The sequence below is a fragment of the Sus scrofa genome, chromosome 4 (genome assembly GCF_054392235.1).
Source record: "Sus scrofa isolate SSC_HxYL_T2T_F1_AM1 chromosome 4, Sscrofa_HxYL_maternal_Yorkshire_Landrace_v2.0, whole genome shotgun sequence".
Classification (NCBI taxonomy): Eukaryota; Metazoa; Chordata; class Mammalia; order Artiodactyla; family Suidae; genus Sus; species Sus scrofa.
In genome coordinates, this window is record NC_139386.1 from 72,569,372 (window position 1) to 72,596,358 (window position 26,987).

General features: G+C 43.2%; 1 protein-coding gene and 1 long non-coding RNA gene across 5 annotated transcripts in view; one reads left to right on the forward strand and one right to left on the reverse strand.

Annotated features, from left to right (window-relative positions):
- Positions 1 to 26,987, forward strand: part of LOC106510064 (uncharacterized) — a 119,009-nt gene that overhangs the window by 63,959 nt on the left and 28,063 nt on the right. The window lies entirely within an intron of this gene.
- The window catches only part of ADHFE1 (alcohol dehydrogenase iron containing 1), a 33,389-nt gene continuing 30,309 nt past the window's right edge, over positions 23,908 to 26,987 (reverse strand). Inside the window, exon 14 of one of the 2 annotated variants that reach the window (XM_003125603.5) lies at positions 23,908 to 24,556. In XM_003125603.5, coding sequence (XP_003125651.1) covers positions 24,473 to 24,556 — 84 coding nt within the window. In that variant the 3' untranslated portion in view covers positions 23,908 to 24,472. The remainder of the gene's footprint in view (positions 24,557 to 26,987) is intronic. The other variant, XR_014843715.1, reaches the window with a different exon arrangement.

The window sequence follows — 26,987 nt, forward strand, 5'->3', positions numbered from 1 at the left end:
CTTTTTTTGCCTTTTTAGGGCCACACCTGGGGCATATGGAGGTTCCCAGGCTAGGGGTTGAATCGGAGCTATAGCTGCTGGCCTACGGCACAGCCACAGCAATGCCAGATCTGAGCCATGTCTGCAACCTACACCACAGCCATGGCAACGCCGGATCCTTAACCCACTGAGCAAGGCCAGGGATCAAACCCACAACCTCATGGTTCCTAGTCGGATTCGTTAACCACTGAGCCGCAAGACGAGCTCCCAGATTAGTATTCTATGTCTGTAAGTATACAGCCTACCTCTGACACCAGGCACTGTCCCCTTGACCCCGTCCTGGTGACGGGCAGAGTCTGTCCTACTCTTGGAGTCCTCTTCCAGGTCATGGGAGGTTACTCCTGAGAGTTCTGCACTGCTGGTGCATGGATGCCCACTTCTATTTTATTTTTTCTTTTAAAAATTATTTTTAGTATAGTTGATTTGCAATGTTCTGTCAATTTCTGCTGTATGACACAGTGACCTAGTCACACACATATACACATTCTTCCCACTTCTCTTTTAAAATTTTTGCTTCTACACTTCCTCAGAGGGCAGTCAGTCAATGTCAGTGGAAAGCTTTCTGTCTTGTATGTGTAGCCACCTGCCTGCCTGGCTATGGGAGGGGCTCAGTGGTGCTACCACTGTGTTTCTCTCTCCAACCTGGGGCCCTGGAGACCCGCCCTGGCAGAGGTGCTGGAAGACGCCCTCTCTGACGACGTTCTATTTAGGCTGGAGCCTAAGCAGTGCTTCTCAGACTTGACTGTGATGGGTTCTCCAAGGGTCTTGTTAAAATGCGGATTCTGATTCCACAGGTCAGGGGTGGGGCCTGAGAGACTGAGTTTCTGAGGAGCTCCTGAGAAGCCCAGGACACACTTTGGGGTTTGAGCAGATCCTTTGCTCAAGGAGAGCAGATGTTCCTGACCTGGATGCGTTAGAATTAGGAGAGCTCAGGTTCTCTGCCAGGCTAGTTAATGTCTCTAGGGCCCAGACTTAGGTATTTATAAACACCCTCTGGTGATTATAATATGCAGCTGGGATTTGGGTGGAGCGAAGTGGCTCTAAGGTTGCCCCCAGACGGCAGCGTCAGCATCACCTGGAAACTTGTTAGATGTGCAGATTCTTAGGCTCACCCTACCTGCTAACTTAGGAGCTCTGAGATAGAGCCCAGTGATGCATGTTTTAGAAGATCTCCTGACTTCTGATCTCGCTAAGGTCTGAAAACCTCTGATGAAAATGAAGAGAAAGAAGAGGGTTCCTGACAGAGTCCTACTCCAAGGTTAGGATGCCTGATCCTTAACCCCGACCTGCTAAGCAGCTTGATAAATGTCCTCATGCCTGGGCCCCAGTCCTGTTCTTTCTGACTCCAGAAGTCTGGAGTGATTCCTGGGAGTATGTGGCTTTAAAAGCACCAGAGGGATGCAGGTTTAGAGGCTGCACAGAAATGGAGCAGCTCCTCCACATGAGCGGTGGCCTCTGGCCTCCTGGCTTGTGCCACACACTGCCTTCATCCATTCACTCCACATTTATCGAACCCCATCATGAGCCAGATATGAGGCAGATTGTATTGCTGTCGATCACATATTATGTATCAGGCTTTTTATACCATTTTATGGAAGAGAGTCCCTAACCTAGGTCAGTCATGACTCTAAAACCTGGACTCCCCCCACCCCCCTTCCCAACACCTTCATCTTCAGTGCCTTGTTTTGCGAAGTTAGGGATATATTTGTAATTTCAGTAGGTATAGCATTCTCATTTCAGTGAGAAAGAGAGCAGAGTGAAAGCAATGTGGTTTCTGTCTCTAATTTAGGCATAGGGATGCTCTTTGTGGAGGAAAAAGACTTTCCTTATCTGAGCACAGGTTCTTGTGATTGTAGATGGTGAGATAAAATATAGGCTACTCTGTTAAGTTTTAATTTAAGAGAAATATCAAATGGTTTTACTAGTGTAAGTATGTCCCAAACACAACACTAAAACTTATTTGTTTACTGAAATTATTCAAGCACTGAAATTCAGGTCTAACTGGGCATCCTGTATTTTTATTTGTAAGTCAGGCAAGCCTATTGGAGAAGGTTTTCTGGCCTCAGAACTAACATGTTCTGTCTCCTTGTGATGCTCTCATGTTAGAAGCATGCACGGAGGGCTTGAGTAGGGGAAGAAGACACATTTCACCTGGTCTTGTTAGGTTCTGCAATAATCAAGATAATCAGGTACAGGCTTAACTTGAAATACTTAAAAATTAGCACTGTGTGCCAAGTGCTGTGCTCTGAGCCCTTTGCTCATTGTTTTGTTTAACCTTCACAGCCTTACAAGTAGGCCAGTACTAATATCCCCCACTTTACAGATGAGAAAATCGAGGCCCCCAATAGCTCAGAGACTGGTTGAAAGCAGTTTCTCCACTGCAGTGCTCTTAACATCTGGGACCAGATAATTCTTTGTTGTGGGGACTGTCCTGTGTGTTAGAGAATGTTTAGCATCATCCCTGGCCCTTGCCTGTAGCATTCCCTCAGAACAACCAAGCTTGTCTCCAGACATGACCAGACATCACTCAGTGGGCAAACACCCCTGGTTGAGAACCACAGGTCTAATGTTTTGTAGCTATTAAGATGCTTAGCCAGGATCGGAATCGTAGCCAGGGACAGGCAAGCCTGTGCACTTAGTCGCCACAACAGTTTATCCTCCAGGGAAAAGTTGAGGAAGGAAGAGGAATCTATCCTGTCACATTTATTTGGAAGAAAACCATTGGAAAATGACAGAACTTTGTTGTGGGTTTTTTGGGGCTGTACTCATGGCATATGGAGGTTCCCAGGCTAGGGGTCAAATCAGAGCTGTAGCTGCAGGCCTACACCATAGCCACAGCAATGCAGGATCCCAGCCTCGTCTGTGACCTATCCCACAACTCACAGCAATGCCGGATCCTTAACCTACTGAGCGAGACCAGAGATCGAACCCACCTCTCCATGGATACTAGTCAGGTTCATAACCCGCTGAGTCACAACAGGAATACCCTAGCATAATATTTTTGAAGTTCATCGATGTTTCACTCATTCATTCTTTTTTCAACAAATATTTATTGAACACCTACTATGCATTAAGTACCGGGGATGATGAAGTGTAAACCTGTGGTGCTTATATCCTGCTGAGGGAGACAGATGAGAACCAGATGCTTTGGTCTGAAAGTTTGTGTCCTGCCAAAATTCATACATTGAAATCCTAATGCCCATTGTGATGGTATAAAGCAGGGGGGCCTTTAGGAGATTCTTAGGTCAAAGGCTGGAGCCCTCAGGAATGGGGTTAGTGTCCTTGTACAAGGGACCCTGCAGAGCTTCTTTGCCCCTTCCACCAAGGGAGCACAGCGAGAAGGCACCAACTATGAAGAGGAAGGGGGCTTTCACCTGAATGTGACCTTGCTGGTGCCTTGATCTTGGCCTTCCCAGTCTCCAGAACTGTCAGGAGTGAACTTCTGTTCTTTAAAGGCTGCCCAGTTTGTGGTATAGAGCAGCCCCAGTGGACTAAGACACCAGAATATATAAGTAAAATATACAATGTGTTAGATAGTGATAAGGTTAAAAAAGGAGAAAAAAATATAGTAAGGAAGAAAGGAAGGGTTTGGGTAGAGAGTTGACATTTATTATTATTATTATTATTTTTTAGTAGTTATTTCCCCAATACAGTTTTTTTTCTACTGTACAGCCTGGTGACCCAGTTACACATACATGTACATATTCTGTTTTCGTGTGTTATCATGCTCCATCATAAGTGACTAGACATAGTTCCCAGTGCAACATAGCAGGATCTCATTGCTAATCCATTCCAAAGGCAATAGTTTGTATCTGTTAACCTCAAGCTCCCCAACCACCCCACTTGCTCCCTCTCCCCCTTGGCAACCACAAGTCTATTCTCCAAGTCCATGATTTTCTTTTCTATGGAAAGGTTCATTTGTGTCTTATATTAGATTCCAGATATAAGTGAAATCATGTGGTATTTGTCTTTCTCTTTCTGACTTCACTCAGTATGAGAATCTCTAGTTGCATCCATCTTGCTGACATTTTAAATGGGGTGGCCAGGGAAGACCTCATCAAACAGGTGACCTTGAATAAAGCCTGAGGGACATGAGGAAGGTCAGCTACAAATAACTGGGGGAAGAACATCTCAGGTGAGGGAACAGCAAGTTCAGATGCCCTGAGGCAGGAGTTTGTCTACTTATTTGCTGACTATTCTGGAGTCACTGGAATAGAGTGAATAAGAGGAGGATAAGGTCTAAAAGGTAGCAGGAGGCTACTTCATGAAGGGCTACAGGTGGGTACTATGTAATTTATAATCCAAACTAGGCTACTCTTGAAAGTGGAAGCAATTGCTAATAAAATTATGCTGGGGAGTTCCCGTTATTGGTGCAGCAGAAATGAATCCGACTAGGAACCATGAGCATGCGGGTTCCTTCCCTGGGCTTGTTCAGTGGGTTAAGGATCCAGCATTGCCGTGAGCTGTGGTGTAGGTCGCAGACGTGGCTCGGATCCTGCATTGCTGTGGCCCTGGTGTAGGCCGGTGGCTACAGCTCCGATTAGACCCCTAGCCTGGGAACCTCCATATGCCCCGGGTGCGGCCCTAAAAAGATAAAAAGACAAAAAAAAAAAAATTATGCTGGGACCTTAGGTATTAATTGGGATTGTCTTAGGCACACTGGATCATAGCAAGGATTTAGCTTTTACTCTGAGTGGGATGGGGAAGTCATTGATGGGTTTGAGCCAAGCTGTCCTGTGACCTGACTTGAGACCCTCATTCTGGTTACTCTATTGAGAGGCACTGAGGGTGGCAAGGGCAGGAGCAGGGAGAAGAGGGAGGAGGCCATCGAAGTGCTACAGGTGACAGATGACGGAGGCTTGATAGAACGGGTAGTGAGGACTGGTCAAATTCTGGATATAATTTAAAATCAATAGGATCTCTGACCAGTAGGCTGTGGGTGTGAGAGAACGAGAGGAGTTAAGGATGGTACCAGGGGAAGAGTGAAAGAGGAAGCGATTTGCCCAGGGGATAGGGTTGGGGTGTTGTAGGTCAGGCTCCCAGGAAGCTGACGCAAGTGAGATTTGCATGCAGGAAGTTTGCCAGCCAGTGCTCACAGGATCAACACCTGGGGTGGAAGTGAAGGAAGTGAGATGGGACAGAGGAAGTTGCTGAGCTGCCATGTGGTCCCAAGAAGGAACCACCAGAGTTATCCACATTGGGGTAAGGTGATTGGTCAGGCCTCGTAATGGACCTCTGACTTGACTGGCTCTGGCTGGAGACCACCTTGGGAAGGGGTGTGATCTCGGGTGAGGGGTCCTCCTCAGTGGAGGGCAGGCTCGGGGAGGGTGCGAGGGGCAACTCAGCTGTGAGCTGTCAGTCACCAGCACTCGGCAGCTGGAGAAGGAGTATTTTGGTCCTGGAGAATCAGGGTGGCGATTACAGCACACACTGTGGTTCGGGGCTGTTTTGGCCTTTTGAAGTTTGATATTCAAGGGGAGATGTTAAGTGACTCTTGCCCCTTTTCTGCTGACACCAAGAGCCTCTATACTCTCTCATTTCCTTACCGCCCCCCCAGCTCCTGCTGAACCACTGAAGCAGCACCATCCCATAGAATTAAAATGCTGGCCATGTATCTAAATTGTTGTAGGGAGTTCCCTGGTGGCTCAGTTGGTTAGGGATCAGATGTTGCCAGTGCTGTGGCTCCGGTTGCTGCCATGATGTAGGTTCGATCCTTGGCCCTGGAACATCTTCATGCCATGGGTATAGCCAAAACAACAACAAAAATGTTGTAGTACTATAACCTGAGTCTAATCATGAGAAAAACATCAGACAAATCCCAACTGAAGGACATTCTACAAAATACCTGAGCATTACTCCTTAAAAGTGATAAGGTTGACATGGAAGTTCTTGTCGTGGCTCAGTGGTTAACAAATCCGACTAGGAACCATGAGGTTGTATGTTCGATCCCTGGCCTTGTTCAGGGGATTAAAGATCCGGCGTTGTCTTGAGCTATGGTGTAGGTCTTAGACACAGCTCGGTTCTGGTGTTGCTGTGGCTCTGGTGTAGACCAGTGGCTACAGCTCCAATTAGACCCCTAGCCTGGGAACCTCCATAAACTGGGGGAGCAGCCCTAGAAAAGGCAAAAAAACAAACAACAAAAAAAGAGTCATCAAAAGCAAAGGAAGTCTGAGAAACTCAAAGCTAAGAGGATCTTAAGAGGATACGGTGACTAAATATAATGTGATACCTTGGATGGTCTCCTAGAACAGAACAACACTAGGTAAAAATTAAGGAAATCTTAATAAAGTATGGATGTTAGTCAATAACAGTGTATCAGTAGTGCTTCATTAATTGTAGAAATTTATTAATATAAGATGTTAATAATAGAAACTGGGTATAGAGCATGTAAGAACCCTTTATACTATCTTCACAATTTTTCTGTAAATCTAAGACTGTGCTAAACAATAAAGCTCATTTTAAGTTTAAAAAAAAATGTTGTAGTAGTCACACTTAAAAAGTTCAAAGAAATAAGTGAAATTAACTTTTAATAATACATTTTATTTAACCTAATAGATCTAAAAATATATATTAATAGATAAATAATATAAAAATCATCATGAGATACTGGCTTTTTTAAATGCCAAGTCTTCAAAATCTGGTGTTTCTGGTTACAGTACAGCACATTTCAATTTGGACTAGTCACATTTCAAGGGTTCAGTGGCCACCGTAACAGACAGTGCAGTTCTAGAGGTTCTCCAGCTGTCGGACCCCTCCACTGACTCTTGGACTTGGCACTTGACATTCTCAGTTTCAGCATCACTTCTGCTGGAACATTCCCAAGGCAGGTCAGGCGCCTGAACTCCTGTGTAACACTACACTGAGTAGTGGTGTTTGTTTATCTGCCTGCCTGCCCCCCAAAGGCCCTGTGCCCTGTTCAGTCTGGTAGCCCCAGAGCCCAGCATAGGATAGGGCATAGAGTAGGTACTCAATGATTTTATCTTCAGAAAATTAGAGCAACATTCTCTTTGTCTATGATTCAGGGCTGAGGAGGCTGATAAGTGCATGGATTTTTCTCTTTATCCCCTTCAGGTCTTCCAACAATATCAGGATTATTAGAGACATCCCTAGAGCTCCCTCGGAGGAATCCAGCTGAACTTGAGGCAGTGTGCCCTGGGTGGCATTAAGAGGATTTAATTAATAGAAATGAACCGAACAGGTCCTTTGCACAAGGCACTGTCACTTTCCTTTGGTAGTTTCCCTTCCTATTGTTCATTCATCTTCTGTTTCTTGGATAACTGCCCTCAAATTAAAGCACCTAAGACTGAACATCATGAAGATGCCACAAAACTCAGCATCAATTGGTAACTCACTGCAGTGGAAAATAAAGAGGGTAGGGGGCCTTGGGGATTCGCAAGTACAGTGGTCTCCCGGCCTTGGGGCTTGGGCTGTGGGAGGTGTGGCCTGGCCTTCTCCCGCTGGATGTGTTGCTTTCCTGTTTGAAGGCGAATTTGCCTTATCAAATACTCCAGCTGTTTTGCGAACATGATTTTTTTTTTCTTTTTCTTCAAGGAAAGGTAAAATTAGGCAAAAATCCTTATGCTAAATGATGGAAGCTTCCATTTTCCAGTTATCTTTTAAGGTTTTTTGTTTGTTTTTTAGGGCCCCACCCATGGCATATGAAGGTTCCCAGGCTATGGCTCCAATCGGAGCTATAGCTGCTGGCCTACACCACAGCCACAGCAACGCAGGATCTGAGCCTCATCTGCGACCTACACCAAGCTCAGGGCAATGCTGGATCCTTAACCCACTGAACGAGGCCAGGGATTGAACCTGCAACCTCATGGTAACTAGTCGGGTTCATTAACCACTGAGCCACTATGGGAACTTCTCCTTAAGTATTTTTTTAATGTTAACTTTTTAACTAATTTTTCTTAACTTTTAACTTTGGAATCATTTAACATTCAATGTTTTAAATAATTTTAAACAAATATAAAAGTGAAGAATATAGTATAATGAATCACTCAGCTTTACCAATGATCAACTCGTGGCCAGTCTTTTTTTTCCTACCTATATCTCCACCCACTCCCCCATCTCATTTTATTTTGAAACCCATTCCAGATAGCATATATTTCATTTGCAAATATTTGAGTGTGCACCTGAATTTTTTTTTTTTTTTTTTTTAGGAAAATGATTTCTGGCTTTCCTTACTACCCCTGGTTTCTGGGGTGAGGTCAGAATTGCAAATCAGGTCTTTAGGCTCAACGTTATGGTACATTCTTGGGTATTTAAACGGCTGTTGAGTTAATGACAAGAGCAACCAGAGTTGCTATTAGCTCTTGATTTATGAAGCCACATGTTCAGCCTGTGTGACGGATGTCATTAACATCGGGCTGTGGCCGGCTCCCTCTGTCTCTGGCCAGCGCTCCCTGGGCCTGAACGCACTCAACAGATGGGGAATTTCATGGCCACAAATGGAATTGTTTATCCTCTCATTGTTCCCTTGTCAGCAATCAAACTAAATCCATTACCCACCAATAAAAAGATCAGCTGGCTGCCAGTTCAGCTGTGGAAGGAGCCGAAGCTGTGCTGAGGAGATTTAGAGTGTTAGAGGGGGATAAAAAAGTAATAAGAAGCCACATAAAAATTAAGACCCAAGAGAAGAGTTTGAGTCTCTCATTCTAAAGCCAAGGGTTTTAAGGGATTTAAAAGAGAAGGCCTAGTAACTCAATCTTTTCTTCAACACAAAATATACTCCAGAGACACTTGATTATAAATATTGTATAGCTTTTATTGTCTGTTGATGGCTTTATTATTTCATTTAAAAAAATCAGAGCACTCAGATTGGGCTTTGAAGAAGAAAGCAATGTCAGATTCATAATGGAAAAGCTGCTAAGATGTTAATAGCGTTACTACCGGTAGGAAGATTTTCTTTTATGTGGCTAAATAGTTGTCTGTTCTTTATAAAGTTGTCTCTCATTGGCTCAGCTGGGGGGGAATTCTCTGTGCATTGACCTCTAAGGGAAGGTTCTTAAGTTCTGTGGACCCCCCAAGCCGCCCTCCCAACATTCTCAATGGACCAGGACTTTAATAAGTGGATCCCAGAACACTTTGTGCTTTATGTCAGGTTATTTTTATATCAGGATATATTAGGCAAAGATGTCAGTTCCAGCACTCATTGGTTATAGGTAAGGATCTGGGGCTTATGGGAGCTTTGCATTAATTCACTTGAAAAGTTGGAGAATTTGGGGCAGATGAGCATTTCATTCTCTCCTTTTCATTCTATTGTGCAAATACTGATTGGAAACTTACTGCAGTACCTGCATACTATTATGCTGGGCACTAAGGATCTAGAGATGATTAGGACATGGTGTTACCCTCTGTTACCAGATTAGATGGGGAGATGATTGTGCACAGACTACGATGATTTTGTAGCGTAGTAGAGGCACACAGAAGCTGTTATGGGACTTCAGAGGAGACTTCAGATGAAGGTTCTTTGCTGCCGGAGTAAGAAGTGTGTGTCTACAGTGAAGGGTCCATGTTGGGACAGGAGCCTGGGCAGGGAGGCAGCGGCAAGGTCAAGATAGTCCTGCCTGTCTGCTAGGGGGTGTGTACCTCCTCTTAAAGACCAGGGGAAGACACTGAAAATTTTTAATTAAGGGAAAGCAATGGTCAGACAATCCGTATTTTGTCAAAACCCTCCTGGGGGCAAGATGGAGAACAGAGTGCAGAGGGTTAAGGAGTGGAGGCAGGAAAACCATCAAGAAGGTGACTATAGTGATCCAGGCGAGAGACGGTGGGCTCGAACCAATGAGTGTGTGTGTGTGTGTGTGTGTGTCTGTGTTTGGAGTGAAGGGGAAGCTGTAATAACTCATAAATTTGTTGAAATGACAACGCTGTAAAATACATAAAGTGTTTAGACTAGGTCTTGTTGCCCAATATATTCTCAATGTTAACTAGTATTTCTCTTTTTTCCTCTTTGGGAATGAATAATTCCCAATGATCATGGCCTATCTTGGAGGAAAAACAGGAATAAGAGTGGAAGAAGAGGGATAATTAGGGGCTGCAAGGGGAGAGAGAACAAGGTAGGGAGGGGAGAGCATCCCCCACAATGTCTCCTGGAGTCACTGTCCTGCAGGAACCCTCATCTTCGGTGAGATTCTGAAGGAGGAGCAGTGAGCTTGGTGTTGGTGGTCTTGTGAGATGGCGGGAGTTTGGGGGACACTGAGGTCAAAGTTACGTGGACGGCAGAGCCTGCCTTGGGCAGCAGTTGTGGCTGAGCCTGACTATTCCGTGGAGGTGTGTGTGTGAAGAATTTGCTCCTCTTTCTGGATGACCAGCTCCTGCCACTTTTGGGTTCTGATATTCCATGATGTTTCAGTCTCTTTCTTATAGTTGATAGTTTTCAGTGATTGGTACCCAGCATAATTTTGCAAACTGACCAGGCTGGCTAGAGGCAGGTAGAAATTTAGGTTTAAGGAACTCTTTCTACTGCTAGAGGTGAAAAGTACTTTCGACTAGAAATAACTACCTTCTCTATCAAATATGACCACTGTTAGATCTGTCAAGAAACCAGAATGATGGCTTTCTTCCTTCCTTCCTTTCCCCCTCCCTCCCATCCTTCCTTCCTTCCCTCCCTCCTTTTCTCCTTTTCTTTCTTCCTTTTGTCCATTCAGTCAACAAATATTATTAAGCTCCTTTAACATTGTCAAGATATCTCACAACTGAGGCTATGGCTTCTTCAGGAGCCAAGCTTCAAATATGCTGATCTGTTTCCCCTGCCCTACTGTGAGTTCCTTTAGGGGAGGATTGTCTTGCATCCAGCTTCGTATCCCCCAAACCTGCAACAGGAGGTGGCCCCGGTGGTTTTCAAAAGCAAAATCTATGTCTGCATCCAAATCACTTGCTGCTAGTTCCTGACAGTGTGACCTTGGTCAGTTACACAGCCTCTCTAAGGCTTGGTATTCATCATCTGTAAGCTGGAGATGATGGTAGTATCTGCCTCGTCAGGCTTTTCTGAGCATTAAATGGCATAATGCATGTAAAGCACTTATAGTGCCTGGCACATTATCAATATTAGGTTTACGGTAAATGTTAGTCTGACTCTAATTTGCATGTAAATTGGGCAAGTTAATTTACCTCTTGGAGTCTATTTTTAAAAAGTTTATCTGATAAATGGAAATTATAGTAACTGCATGGGTGCTTTAACAGAAATATAATGGAAATTGAAAAGATTGATTTATCCTTTGATATAAAAATCATCTAACTCCAGTAAATTATCTAAGTATAAATATCAGGGAGTAAGAAAACTACTATGTTATTATAATGTTTTATCTTTTTTTTTTAATTTTTTTATTTTCCCACTGTACAGCAAGGGGATCAGGTTATCCTTACATGTATACATTACAATTACATTTTTTTCCCCCACCCTTTGTTCTGTTGCAACATGAGTATCTAGACAAAGTTCTCAATGCTATTCAGCAGGATCTCCTTGTAAATCTATTCTAAATTGTGTCTGATAAGCCCAAGCTCGCGATCCCTCCCACTCCCTCCCCCTCCCATCAGGCAGCCACAAGTCTCTTCTCCAAGTCCAGGATTTTCTTTTCTGAGGAGATGTTCATTTGTGCTGGATATTAGATTCCCATTATAAGTGATATCATATGGTATTTGTCTTTGTCTTTCTGGCTCATTTGTGGCTCACGACATAACTACTCGGCGTTGCTTCTACAGTGGCTGTGGCTCGACCCCTGGCCTGGGAACTTCCATATTATAATGTTTTAAAAAGACAACATACTTGACAAAGAGCATCTACAAAAATGCTACAGCTAACATCACAGTTAATATGGAGGACTGAATGCTTTCTCTGTAAGATCAGGAACAAGGCAAAGATGTCTGTTCTCACCACTCTTATTTAACATAGAATTTCTAGCAATGCAGTAAAGCAAGAAAGTGAAATAAAAGCTACACTTGTTGGAAATGAAGACATAAAACTGTCCCTCTTTACAGATGACACAATTGTCTACATAGAAAAATCCCAAGGAATCTGCAAAAAAACTTAGACATTTAATAAGTGAGTTCAGCAAGATCACAGGATATAAGATAAACATGCCCAAATCAATCACATCTCTGTGTACTCCAGTGAACACGTGGAAACAGAAATTAAAAACGCCAATACAATTGGCGTTCCCATGTGGCGCAGTGGGTTAAGGATCTAGTGTTGCCATGGCTGTGGCACAGGTTGCAACTGCATCATGAGTTTGATCCATGTCCCGGGAACTTCCACATGCCTAAGATGTGGCCAAAACCAAAACTAAACCAAAAAACCCCCAATACCATTTACAGTTGCTTCAAAGAAAATGAAATACTTAGGTATAAATGTAACAAAACATGTTCAGGAACTGTGTCCTGAGAATTACAGTTGTTGATGAAAGAAGTCAAATATTTAAATAAATAGAAAGACCTGTGTTTGTGGAGTGGAAATTCAACATACTAATGATGTCAATTCTCCCCAATTATCAATGGGTTTAATGCAATTCCTGTCAAATCCCAGAAAGATATTTTTGTTGACTGTAGACAAGTTTATTATAAAATTTCTTTCTTTTCTTTTTTTTTTTTTAATTTGTTGTTGTTGTTGTTGTTGTTGTTGTTGCTATTTCTTGGGCCGCTCCCGCGGCATATGGAGGTTCCCAGGCTAGGGGTCGAATTGGCGCTGTAGCCACCGGCCTACGCCAGAGCCACAGCAACTCGGGATCCGAGCCGCGTCTGCAACCTACACCACAGCTCACGGCAACGCCGGATGTCAACCCACTGAGCAAGGGCAGGGACCGAACCCGCAACCTCATGGTTCCTAGTCGGATTCGTTAACCACTGCGCCACGACGGGAACTCCAAAATTTCTATTAAAATGTGCAGGACCTAGAAGAGCTACAACAAATTTGGAAAAGAAGAATGAAACAGGAATCATTTTATCTACTACAACAAATTTGGAAAAGAAAAATAAAATAGGAATCATTTTATCCGATGTTAAGTCCTGTTCTATAGCTTCAGTAATTGAAACAGTGTGGTACTGATGAGATACACAGAGCAATGGAACAGGATAGAGAAACCAGAAGTAGACCCACACAAACATGCCCAACTTATTTTTGACTAAGGTAAAAAAAATTCAAAGAGAAAAGATTGCATTTTCAATAACTGGTGCTGGAGCCAGTGAACAGGCATAAGAGGAAAAAAACCCCTCAACTTAAGTATCATATTTTATGCAAAAATTAACTCAATGGATTACAGGTTTAAATACAAAACCAACACTTTTAGGGAGAAACTTAGGATAAAATCTCAGAGGTCTATGCCTAATCAGAGTTCTTATGTTTTACGCAAAAAGCATGAGTGTAAAAGCAAAGAGTGATAAGTTGGACCATCTTAAATTAAAACCTTTTTCTCTGTGAAAAACCCTTAAGAAAATGAAAAGACAAGCAACCAGCTCGGAGAACATATTTGCAAACCACGTATCTGACAAAGGACTTATGTTTATAATATATAAAGAATTTTCAAAACTCAACAGTAAAAAAAAAAAAAATCTAATTAGAAAACAGACAAAAGATTTGAACAGACATTTCACCAAAGAGGATATACAGATGGCAAATCAGTGCGTGAAAAGATGTTCAACATCATTAGCCATTAGAGAAATGCAAATTAAAATCACAATGAAAGCTCAACACCAGAATGGCTAAAATAAAAAATAGTGGTAAGACCAAATGATGTTGAGGATGTAGAGAAACTTACACCTTTCTGGTGGGCATGTAAAATGGTGCAGCACCCTTGAAACAGTGTGTCAGTTTTTCACATAATTAACCAAGTCGTATGCTACATGGCACTCTTCAGTATTTATTCCAGAGAAATGAAAACTTTTGTTCATGCAGAAACCTGTACATAATTGTTCATAGCCCTTGATTCACAGTAGCCCCTTGAGCGGTCAAACAAATTGTGGAATCAACCAAAATGTCCTTCTAGTGGTTAAACAAACTGTGGTCTGTCCACAACATGGAATACTGTTCAGTAATAAAAAGAAAGGAACTACTGGTACCCAGCACAACCTGGATGAATCTTTAGAGAGTAATGCTGAGTGGGGAAAAGAAACCAAATATCTGAAATGTTTCTAGCTTGAGTTGTACAAAATTATAGATATGGGGAATAGATTGGCAGTTGTCAGGGCCTGAGGAGGGAGGAAGGGAGGTGGTTATGTCTCTAAAAGGGTACCCAGGGCATCCTTGTGATGGAGATGCTCTGTATCTAGGCTGTGATGGGGATCACATAATCTGCATATGTGGTAATGTTTCATAGAACTCAGTGCACACACACAAGTGCATGTAAAGATGGTGAAATCTGAGTAAGGTGGATGGATTGTCAGTTTCCTGGTTGTGCTGTTACATTATACTTGTGCAAGACTACGTTAGTATTGGGGGAAATTGGGTGAAAAGCATATGGGATCTTTATGTGTTGCTTCTTTCAACTGCATGTGAATCTATAGTTATTTCAAAATGAAAATTTAAAGGAAGATTCAGAGACAGGTGAAAGAAATAGCTTATTTATTATAATCTTTTTCTTTATTCTATAATTGCTATTAGTCACTACTTAACTTCTTGTCTGGGTAATTAATCTCCAACACAGATCTGTCTCTGGCACCCTAGCTCATCCCTAAGGATTTTTTATTTTCTGCGACCTACACCACAGCTCAAGGCGGTGCCAGATCCTTAACCCACTGGGAGAGGCCAGGGATCTAACCTGAGTCCTCATGGTTACTAGTCAGATTTGTTTCCACTGAGCCACAACAGGAACTCCTGTAATGGTTTTTTAAAGCACCTTCTGGGTATGTTCCAGGTTCCATCAGGCACCAGGCTTGGCCTGTGTTGAATTCTCTAGCCCTAGCCTACCACCTCACGACTTATACGTAGCTCTCCAGCAATCCCCAACTGTTGAAAACTGTCTGCCTGCCCAGTGCTTTTACTTTGTGCAGTAGTCCATGCTGACTGTACTTCCCGGAGCATCTGCCCAATGTCCTACCTCCCACTTAACTGCTTTCCTTCAAAGTTCTGCCCAGGAGTCATCTCCTTCATGAAACCGTCCCTGACGTGGTTTTTATTACTATGATGCTGCATTGTCTTAAAATGATAACTTAACACTCCTTAACTTGGACCTGGTTCTTGATTTGGTGTTGCCGTCTGGCAAAACCATCTGCACGGCGAAAGTCTTGACATGCAGAAATAATTTTAAAACAATCTGTATCATTCTTACCATCTCTTAAGAAGCTCCCGAGGGAGTTCTAGTCATAACACCGAGCTAACTTTAAAAACCAAACCAAACCCCCCTTCCCTGTGTATCTTTCAGTCCCCTGCTTATTATCAGCTGCCCCTAATGTCTGCTTCTCTCCTCACCTCCCTCAAGACTCTTTAAAAAGCTTGGGACCTCAAGGCTTTTCTTTCTTGCCTTTCCATTTACAGCTTTCTTTCCTGCCAGTGGCTCTTAGCCCTTTCTCGGGTAAATCCTTCAGGGCTGCCCCTCCTTTGCCAGCAAACCCTATTTGATAGGGTTACCAAAACACCATAAACTGGGGGGCTTAAGCAACAGGAATTTATTTTCTCACATCTCTGGAGGTTGGAAGTCCAAGATCAAAGCGTTGGCAGGTTTGGTTTCTCCTGAGGCCTCTCTCTTTGGCCTGCAGATGGCACCTTCTCGCTCTGTTTTCACAGGGTCTTTCCTCTGTGTGTGCATCCCTGGTGTTTCTTTTGTGTCCACATTTCCTCTTCTTATAAGGACACCAGTCAGGTTGGATCAGGGCCTACCCATTTGACCTCATTTAACCTTATACCTCTTTATATGCCCCAGGTCCACATACAGTCACATGTGAGCTACTGGGCTTGGGGCTTTAACACTCGATTCGGGGGACACAACAGTTCAGTCTGTCATGCTGGGTATCCTGGCTCCACCTAAAGAAGGCTGGGGGCCCCAGCTAGCAAAGCCACAATTCCACGTGTGGGCCAGGATGGGGAGAGCTCAGTCCTGGTGTTTCTGCTCACATGTAAACTTTCTGTGTTTGGGCCCCTCGAGGGGGAGGCTGGCTGTCTCCCATCACAGTGTGGGGGTGTCACAGGCGTTCAGGAAAGTTGGAGAGCTGCTCCATCTCTCCCCTCCACAAGCAGGGAGTGTCCTTTCCTTTGCACTCAGTTGCAACTTTTAAGTCCATACTCCTAAATCTATAGACTTTGGTGGTTTGGTAGCCTGACAGGGGACCAGCCCTCCCGAAAAAGCATCCAGAACCCTTGCTCATGGGCGTGGCATATATAGTTCAAGCTCAAGATCAGGAGGAAGAGCTAGAGCAGAGAAGCCTGGGGGTTCTCTGAGTGAGCGGTGGGACACCTGGGTTGTCTTTTTCTAACTGGATATGAGCAGCCTTCTTTCTCTTTGTCCCTTGAAACACAGCATGTTTTAGTCTAATTCAGGTCCAGTGATTCCTTGCCAGTAAGTACATGCTCAGCTAGATAATGTATTTACTCCTTCTCGATGCACTCTCAGTAAAATGGAAACTTTCCCAACATAGCTGGAACCTAGTGAGGAGAATTTTTGTTTTCTTTTTTAAATGGAGATAAGATTGAGTGGTCTTCCCAGTCTGTTAACCTCATAGCTGGGAGTTGTATATTCTTTATAGAAATTATACTGAAATGAAACTTGGTGCTCTGGTACTTAGTGTATTTTTTAATACACATTATAGTTGCAGCCAATACAGTGGCTTTCCTCGGTGCCACTGTCACTAGTGAATGTCTCCTTTTGCTTGGGCTTTGATGGGCAGAACCTCCCCATGTGTGAGAAAACCCTCAGCCTGAAAAGAAAGTGGGGATGGGGGAGGCAGGGGCTGCAAGGTGGGGCTGTCACGATGGGGGAGAAGCAGGACAGCGCGGGGGAGCTGGGGGCTCCTGGTCTGGAGCTGAGGTCTGTCCTGTGTCCTGTGGTCCGTATCCTGGTGCTGTCCTGACCCTCGTGGACTCTGGCTCCACACTGGGTAGAACTATGTCCAGCTGAAATCCTCTGAATTTGAAAAATGAGAAAATCGCAACCCACTGGTTCATTGGTTCTGTGAACTGAAGTTTGGCACTGCCATCAGCCTCTACATGGAGTAAAGCATGAGCCCCTGCAGCTGCCCACCCGCAGCCCTACCTGCGTGGAGTTGGGGTGGAGACCAGGAGGGGGAGGCACTCTGTGCTCTGGGAAAACTGGAAGAACGGGCCTTCAGATAGTTATTTTTAGGGGAAGAATTTATGAGCCCCATTCTTGCATTGCCTCATATCTAGAAAAAAACACTAAAATCCGTCCATGATGACTGATGTCTGTAACTAGTAGTCACCTTCACGGGACCAGCAGCAAACCTCTTGTAAACCATGGGCCTGGCTGCAGGCCCCTCCCCCTTCCCCTGTAGGACTTAGGTCTTGATGGTCCCCTTTTCCTCTTTGGGCTCTGATGTACTGGTAGCTCTGCAATACTGCCTCCTGGGCTGTAGTTAGTGGGCAAAACAAAAGATGTCAAGGTCATCTGTGAGAACAGCCACTCCCAAGGGTGGGCCATGAGCCCCGAGGGAACTCAGGGTAAGGAAGACTGGCCCACAGCTGAGGTGCCTATCAAAGAAATGGTGCCAGTAAGCCCAGACCTTTATGTCTTCCCATAGAAACGGGTCTTCGGTAAATCTGGATATCTGTAAATCTTTGGTTCCTACTACCTTCCCTTTGTTGCAAAAAATCCTATCCTTGCTTCCCCGCTGGCCTCCTTGGAGCAAGCGATTTCTCAGGGCTACCTGAGATGCTGTCTCCTGGGCTTAAGTCCTGATTTCACCCCAAATAAAACTTAACTCTCAATTTTCAGATTGTATTTTTTTAGTTGATGGTTCTTAAGGCTGGAGTAGCAGCATCACCTGGGAATTAGATTTAAATGCAAATTCTCGCTCCCCAGACAGACCTACTGAATCAGAAACTCTGGGGACTGGGCCCAGCAACCCATGTTTTTACCAGGCCTTCCAGAATTTTTTGTGTGCTAAAGGTTGAGATCACTGCTCTGCTTCTGTCTCCACCAGTGCTGAGGGGCCGCCAGACAGGGTCCAAGTGCAGTTTAATTTTCCTAAATGGAACTTACCTGACAGTAGACCCCTGGGTTCCAGCCCAGGTTGACAGAATCTGAATTTCTAGGGATGAGGGAGAAGCCTGGTGATTCTGTCCTTAACTAGCATCCTCTGTATTTTTTGTCCTGAGAGTTTATCGGATGCAGGCTAAGTGTTTGAGAAAGGGAAGAGAGCTCGTAGTGCTGAGCAAAGACTGTATGCCAGGCAGGCACTGCACCAGGCATTTACCCCAGGATTTCCTGCAGATGCGTATAGCGACTCTATAAGGTGAATTTGTGTTCAGAGAATCTAAGGGAATCACCCACGTTACTCAGTCCGGGGCAGGGCTGGCTTCACCCTGAGCGACTTTGTTACCACTAACACCATCTCTGTGGCCCTGAGCTCCACCAGCTCGACTCCCCTTTGTCATGTTGAAAGCTTTTAGAAGCTTCTTTTTTTCTCTTCCCCTTCTTCCCCTTTTAATGAAATACAGTCCTCTCCCCCAACAAACATGAACATCGTCTCTACCGCATTCATTCAAAGTTCTGTGTTGTACCCAAGTGTCTGCAGTGTTGAAATGTGATTCAAGGAAGTCTCTGATAACAGAAGGCATTCAACAGGCAGTGAACTTGGTGGCCGGGAATATAGGGTCAGGAAAACCTTGGGATTGAGAACTGGCTGTGCCACTTACTAACTGTGTGAAATTGGGCTGCTTGCTTGTTTTTTTTAAACCTAAGTCTTAATTTTCTCACTTGTCCAAAACTGATAATAACAGTGCCTCTCATAGTAGGCAATTCCTTGATAAAGAGCCTGGCACAGGCTGAGGGCTCAGTAATTTACTCAATGAACTCTTATTATTGTCTTTAGTTTATTGCTGTTGCCAGCTATGGAAGATGCCCTAGCAAATAAACCACTGTGTTTCATAAGAATTGATATTTTTATTTATAAAGTGTCCGTAGTTCGGTTAAGAAATACAATTAGGAGTTCCAGGGTGGCTCAGCGGAGACAAATCTGACTAGCATTCACGAATACACAGGTTTGATCCCTGGTCTCACTCAGTGGGTTAAGGATCCGACATTGCCATGAGCTGTGGTGTAGGTCGCAGGTATAGCTCGGATCTGGCATGGCTGTGTCTGTGGTGTAGGCCAGTGGTTACAGCTCTGATTTGACCCCTAGCCTGAGAACCTCCATATGTCGCAGGTATGGCCCTAAAAAGACAAAAAAAAAAAAAAAAAAAAAAAAGAAAAGAAATACAATCAAATGTCATGTTTTTGTACTCATTTCCCAGTCGATCCCTGCCTGCAGAACACAGTTCTCCTGCCCCCAAGTCCTTCCTCAATGTACTGAGCTGTGTGCTGAGTGTATAATGGGTAAATGAGATGTAAAAAATGAAAGAAAATTAGCCTGTCCTTACTCAGATGGTACTTAGCCTGTTGGTACCCCTTTGACATCTCTTCATTTATGTACACGTTGCTTTACATCCTTTTCTCTTTGCCTGTTTGGGATGAAGCTCACACTGGTCCCCAGTAAGGTTGCCAAGACCATCATGGGACCAGCATGCATACCTGCAAGTCTCGGGGAGGTTTCTGGTCAGAGGGGCAACTTAGATCCATAGAAGGGATATTGGTGGGTGATTCCTTGGTGGTGTTTATCTCCTAATTTTTTCATGCAGCACCCCAGCTGATTCTAAAATACCATTATAGAAAAGGACATTTATATGTTGCTGTCTTTTTTTTTTTTTTTGCCAGTAAAACTGAGGACTGTGAAAGTAGTAACACAGGCCCATAGGCTTAGATGTAAGTGATGCAAAGAAGTAGACTTGGTGATTTACCATTTCACTTAAAAGGCAAACATATAAATTAAAGTAACTTTCACAATTTTGAGAATTTTAATCTGTTCAAATTCTTAAAACTAAGATATATCAACTTAAAAGAAAAACCACAGTTGACTTTTGCAAGTCTGTACAAATAGTCTAGTCTAATTCACCCATGTGAACTTTCATTTCGTCTTCTTGTTCTGTGCTAGTATTTATTTTGAAGAGAACCAAGATTGGAGAAAAGTGGAATCAACATTTAAAACAATAGTGAGGTGTTTATAATCTGATAATATGAGTCAAGAGGCATAAAAATGTCCATATTTTAATATAAAAATTCCATCTGGGAATTAATTAACCCAAGAAGTTAATTTAGAATATGAGAAAAGCCACATGCACATTATTCATTTATTCATTGCTATGGTATTGGTAGGAGTAAAAATTTGGAAGCAATCTTGGTGCCCTATAATAAGAATAAATTATTAAATTCCTAAAAATGTAAAAATAATGGTTCTGAAGATTATGTGGCAACATAGAAAATACTTAAAATGTCATTTCTTAAGGGAAAAAAGCTGGAGATTATACCACTGAAATGAAAAACATGGAAAGGAAATATAGCAAATGATAACAGCTGTGTTTGGGTAATAGCATGATGGTAGTTGTTTCTTTCCTTTTTGCTCATGATTATTTTAATCAGTTTCCAATTTTATAAGTTAGCAAACCAATTAAAAGCACTCAAGCCGATTTTAAAGCCAGAAAGAATGAAATGGAGCTACTTTAAAGTTAGCTGTCCTGCCCATAGTTTCATGAAGGATTTCACATGGGACAAAATTGCAAACGTATTGCAATTTGGGGTGTGTGTGTGCATTTGTTCTGAGAGCTGTTGGGGTGGTTGGAAAGACAGTGGAATAATAGCATGAGAAACTAGACCCTCCCACCCCCAGCTGCCAGTATGTCAACCCAGGGCTTCAAGAACCAATTTCTGCCCATTCAAAGTGTTGCTTGTCCCTGGAGACTGCCTTCTGCAGGCCATTGTAATGGTGATGGCAGGATGCAGCCTGGCCTCCTCAGTAGCTCCCAGAGGATCAGGCATTTGATGGTGGAGCCCAGGCAGCTGCCTCGGCTTGGGGTTACTAGTCATCAGAGACACGCCTGCCTGTGCGGTGCTGACCCGGAGGTGAACAGTCCCCCTTCTCATACCCACTCCCCGGAGGCAACAGTCCCTCACTGGGGTACAGTTTCTAATCCAAACAACCATTAATCTTTCTCAGGGTTAAAAGGCCAGAAAAGCAATTTTTGCTCTCTATTTTGATACTGTACTTGTCTCTATGTTATAAGAGCAGACTTCCCCCATCAACCACTGGAAAACACCCCACAGCTCTGTCCCCAGCTACGAAAACAATGCCAAGCCCAGCACCGCCCTGCCTGTGTCTGGGGAAGGGACAGGAGTACAGCACACAGCTGTTTATTGTGGCACTTGACACAAATCAGAGAAACACGATGAAAGTAACATTATACAAGCTTTTGAATACAATTTTAAAAATTTTAATTTCCTTAGCAAGTAACTTAGTCCATATAAATGGAGCTGTTGACCCCTGAGAACTTTCTGATCTTTTAAGGAAATTGGTAGTTAAATAGGATTTGACCTAGAAAAATGCACTTAATTGCTATATCAGAAACATGAAAGTGTTTGGTTTACAGGAATGGCCATCATCTCCTATCTCATACTCGCTTAATAGCTAGTAAGTCAAGAACACATCTTTTCCATATTCTCAAATTATAAGGACCAGAATGACGGGTATTAGGATGAAAAACACGAAGCCATCCTAAATCTGTTTCTTCATGCCTGACCTTTAAATCCTTCCTCTACAGAGTCATCATCAGTATGAACACCACACACCCTCCTGGTGAGTCACACTCAGACAGCTGGTTGCCGGGAGAAATGGCATCGAACATTTCAGAGCAACAGAGAGTGCATTTTCATATTTCAAATTATTGTATATTAAACTTCCCAAACTCAAAGTCTCACATTAAGGACAATGTAGTACGTGAAATCGAGTCATCGTATTTTCAGGCTTGAGGAGGACTTGGTTGAATAAAGTAAGCTTCAGACTGAGGGGCTGGAGTGGAACCCAGGGCCCTAGACTCTTTACGGGGTCTTACGCTGTTCTAATGAGGCCACATCACCTTGCAAAATACATTACAAGTGGTCTAGAATTTACCTGAACTTTCTTTGGGGGGGGGGCAAGGAGGGTACACATGTATTTTTGCGATTTTGAGACATTCATTAACAGCTTTAAGTTTCCTGAAGGATCTTGGATTGGCAGAGAGCGTAGCTGTTCCCTGTCTTATTCACAAAGCTTCCGCTCTCAGAATCGACGATTCTCCTAAAAAGCTGGAGGGAATTTTAGCTAGATGTAGTCAAGGCAGAGCCGAAATTCTGTCAGGACTGTCTTGTGCTTTCCTTTTGCTCGTGTGGTGTAAAGAATTTGAATGTTCTGTGGGAACTAAAAACTATACCTTAACAATACCATTTTTTTCTTTTTTTTTTAGCGATACCATTTCTAAGTAAAAATGTATATACATATATATAGTCATAATATATATATATGCATGAAAGTTAGTGGGAGAACATTTACTTTAAAATTTTTTAAACAGCGGCTATTTTTTGGATGGTGTGATATGAACAAATATTTCTTGTGTTTCTCTTTGTATTACCAGTTTTTAATTCAGGTACTGAACATATTTTATGTCTGTCATTAGAGAAAACTCTCTATAAACAGTATTTAAATACTGTTTTTAAAATTCCAAGGAAATAAAGATGTTTATTGAGAGAAAGTGTGCCTGGGCAGGTTGTTATTATATACTTCACTTACTTGATTAAAACTATAGCCCAGTTTAAAATATGAATAAATCTGTGAGTACCCCGAGATCTAGACTGCCAAGGCTCCAGCAGGCCAACCTCAGTGCTCTCCCCATTGTGAGGAAAAACGAACCTGGACGTTTATGCAGGCTGGGAATAACAGGAGGCAGATGATCCGGCTACTTAGATTTGACTTGCATCCTAAAGTCTGTAAACTGCGCAATGGCTTGCTTTTGAATTAATTTATGCTGAGCACCAGAGCCATTTTCCAAAGAGGGAATTATCAGGTAGGATGGTTGTGTTTTTCTCACAAGAACAACTAATCCGTCTCTGACATCGTCAGTCACATGTCATCATCAAACATCAGAGGATCCATCTCTGACATATTACCCCTTTGGATTTGTTTTTACCTTTGCAATATTAGTTACTAGCATTTTAATAAAATAAGATGAATCTGACCTAAATTAGCAAAGTGATATTTTTCTTTCTTTTCCCCTTTTAAAATTAGAAAAGGTGGAGTTCCCACTGTGGCACAATGGGATCTGTGTGTCTCTGCAACACCAGGATGAGGGTTCGATCCCTGGCCCAGCATAGTGGGTTAAAGGATCCGGCATTGCCACAGCTGCAGCATTAGGTCACAAACTGCAGCTCGGATCTAATCCTTGGCCCTTTTTGGCGAGGCGGCCAAAAAGGAAAAAAAAAAAAAGAAAATATGTGCTTATTGTAACAAATCCAAATAATACAGATGTTTGTACAATAAAAACTGAGAGTGTAAGGTATAAAGTGAACATTTTCTCTTCTCTTTCCTCCAGATTCCATTTCTTCAGCAATAACTTTTAATATGTTGATGTGTACCTTTTTTTGTATATAGAAATATATTTATATATAATTTAAAAAGTGAAAATCAGACCACACTAATACGTAACTGCCCTGCAAATTAACTCTTTCCCAGTGTAGCAGTTTATCATGGACATGTTTCTAGTAGATTTATTCTCATTTGTTATTAGTAACACAATGCCATTCCATTCTTTAATATTCTATGATTTCTTTATCTGTATACAATTCATGAATACTTAAGTTCATTCACATTTTTTATTATTAGAAAATGTGCTGCCAGAAATGCCCTTGCCATATATCTTTACACACTTGTGCTAGTATTTCTATAGGAAACATTTCTAGACGTGGGATTGATTACTGAGCATAGGATGTATACATTAACAGTTTGGGTGGATACAGAGTTTTTGTCTTTTTGATACATGAAGCAGGGGCAGTCTGCAGGGCTGGGGCAGAAACTTGGATCCCTGGAGCCTGGCCGAGGGTCCAGCATAGAGGGTACTTGTCCCGCCTGTTCTATAGAAGCAGAGGGACTGGGAGCATCAGAGAATCTTCTGCAGGGTAAATTTATATTCTTTTTTTTGTAATTAAAAATTTTTTATTAAAGTGTAGTTGATTATAATGTTGTGCCAATTTCTGCTGCATAGCCAAGTGACTCAGTCATATATACATTCTTTGCAGGATAAATTTATATCACATGCAAGCTGGTAACAGGGAAGTTCTGTGTGGAGGTGTAAAGACAAAGCTCTTGCTAGATCAACTTCTGTTTTCAGAACAGAATTGGCCAAAGGTAATTCTTTCAGTGAAAATTAATACAGTTTCATTGACGCTTCAAACAGGGCAGACAGATCCTCTTCTGACTGAGGGCGTGGTGCAAGCTTGGTGACCCTTTCCTGAAAGTGTAGACAAAAAGAGTTACCTAGGGCTCTGCAAAGACGGTCTGTAAAAGCCCTCCATCCTGGAGTTCCCGTCGTGGCTCAGTGGTTAACGAATCCGACTAGAAACCATGAGGTTGCGGGTTTGATCCCTGGCCTTGCTCAGTGGGTTAAGGATCCAGTGTTGCCGTGAGCTGTGGTGTAGGTCGCAGAAGCGGCTTGGATCCTGCATTGCTGTGGCTCTGGCGTAGGCCAGGGGCTATGGCTCCCATAGACCCCTAGCCTGGGAACCTCCATATGCCGCGGGAGTGGCCCAAGAAATGACAAAAAGACCAAAAAACAAACAAACAAACAAACAAAAAAACAAAACAAAAAACCCTCCAGCCTGAGAAAGAAACTTGATAATAGTCCTGTCTTTAAAAATCACCTTTCTTGTTTGCTTCATCCTGGCTCAGAAGTTTATCAAGTGATGCCTCTTTCCTGTGAAATTTTCAAAAGCCATTAATTATCCTTGCCTTAGGTCTTGAGAATAGCCTTTTGCCCACATGTATAGAACTCAATGAACCTTGGGAAAAACAGCTCCTACAATGACCAAACCATGATGGTCAGCTGCCTCTGCAGTTTCCCCCTGTGTAGAGGGCACTGACCCAGGCACCTGTGCTGCCAAGGACAGCAGAACTGGTGCATCCTTGACTTCACAGACCGTATGTCTTGCAACTTGGACTTCAGGTACATTCAGAAGGACTTCATGGGGACATTAACTTTCAGGCAACAAGTGCCTCTTTAAGAAAAAAATTAAGGTTTTATCTCTACCTTCCCACGTGAATTTAGTGACTTCCTTAATTTCCCCAGTGATTACTAAGTTGAGTCAGCAAAAACACCAAGACATGCTACTGCTCTTGACACTCCCGCCAGTGGCCCCTTAGCCCTCACATTTCCAGGCATAAATGAAATCAAGAAACATGCCAGCGTTTTGGTTCCATGTTTGTGGGTCTCTCGGCCCTTCCTGGCCTGTCTCCCTGTGATGAGCATCGGGTAAGAGCACACTTGGTAGAAGAGGGAAGTTCCCCGAGGCAAAGCTGTGCCCAACGTCCGCCAGAGAGCTTGACACCCGGCAGACAGGTGCCCCACAGTTATTGGTTGGATTCATAAGGCAATGGGAGGGAGACGTGTTGGCATCTCCAGATTCACACATACAAGACGGAACTCTGACTCCCTCCGCCTCCCATTTCCCTCCTCTCAGGAATGACACCCAGTCACTCGGGCAAAAACCCAGGAGTCATCCTGGATTCCTCTTTCCCCTCCCTACAAGGTTAATCTATTGGCAGGTCTGATAGATTACCCCCAAATCCCACCACTTCTTACTTCCAGATCCGCCAGAACCTGTCCTGGTCACCGCTTGCTCCTGTCCTACCACAGAGGTTCCTCAGGTTTCATTTCCACCCCCCAGAAGTAATTCTCCCCACGGCACCAGAGTGATTTTCCACATTGCAAGCCTTGCCTAGGCTCTCTGACAGCGTCCCCCTGCAGTGAGAACCAAACCATGTCTTTGGATCCCCGCCTGACCTGGCCCGCTGCTCATCCCAGCTCTGATTCCTCTGCCACCCACTCATCTCACTTAGGCCCCCTGCCCCTTTGCAGTCCCGTGAAAATGCTCATCTTCATCCTGTCTTAGGCCTTGCTGCTCTGCCTGGGCTGCTTCTCCCAGACCTTTACGTGGCTGCCTCCACCTCCACTCAGAGGCCTTCTCTGACCACACGTGCTGGAGTTCTCGCTGCGCTGTCCGCATGAAATCACCAGCCCATGACCCAGGCTTCCTTCTCACCACTAATCATGATCTGAATGGATTTGGCTTGTTTCTAATTTACGGATTTGTTTACATGTCCATTGTCTTCCTCGCTAAGCTCCATGAGGGAGGGAAGGAAGGAACTTTATTTTCCTCATTGTAGCCCGTACAATTCATGGTATATAGTAAGACTTCGGTAAATATTTGTCAGGTAAAAGGAAGGATGAGAAGAAGGAAGGATGTATAGAAAAATTACCTTTAACTGCACCTAAATGTCAAGACCGAAATATGAGCTAAAACCTTAAAACTCTTAGAAAAAAATGGTAAAATATTCATTACTTTCGGTTTGGAACACCAAAACCCAGGGAGCAAAAAATAAATAAATAAAGAAACTAGACTACATCAAAATTAAAAACTTTTATGCTTCAAGGAATACTATCAAGAGAGTGAAAAGACAACTCACAGAATGGGAGAAATCATATATCTGATAAGGGATTAATATCCAAACTGTAAAAATAATTGCTACAACTAAATAGCAAAAACCCCCAAACAACGCAACTCAAAAACAGGCAGAGGACTTGAATAGATGTTTCTTCAGATATATCAACAGCTCATAAGCACAGGAAAAGATGTTCAGTGTCATTAGTCATTAGGAAAATGCAC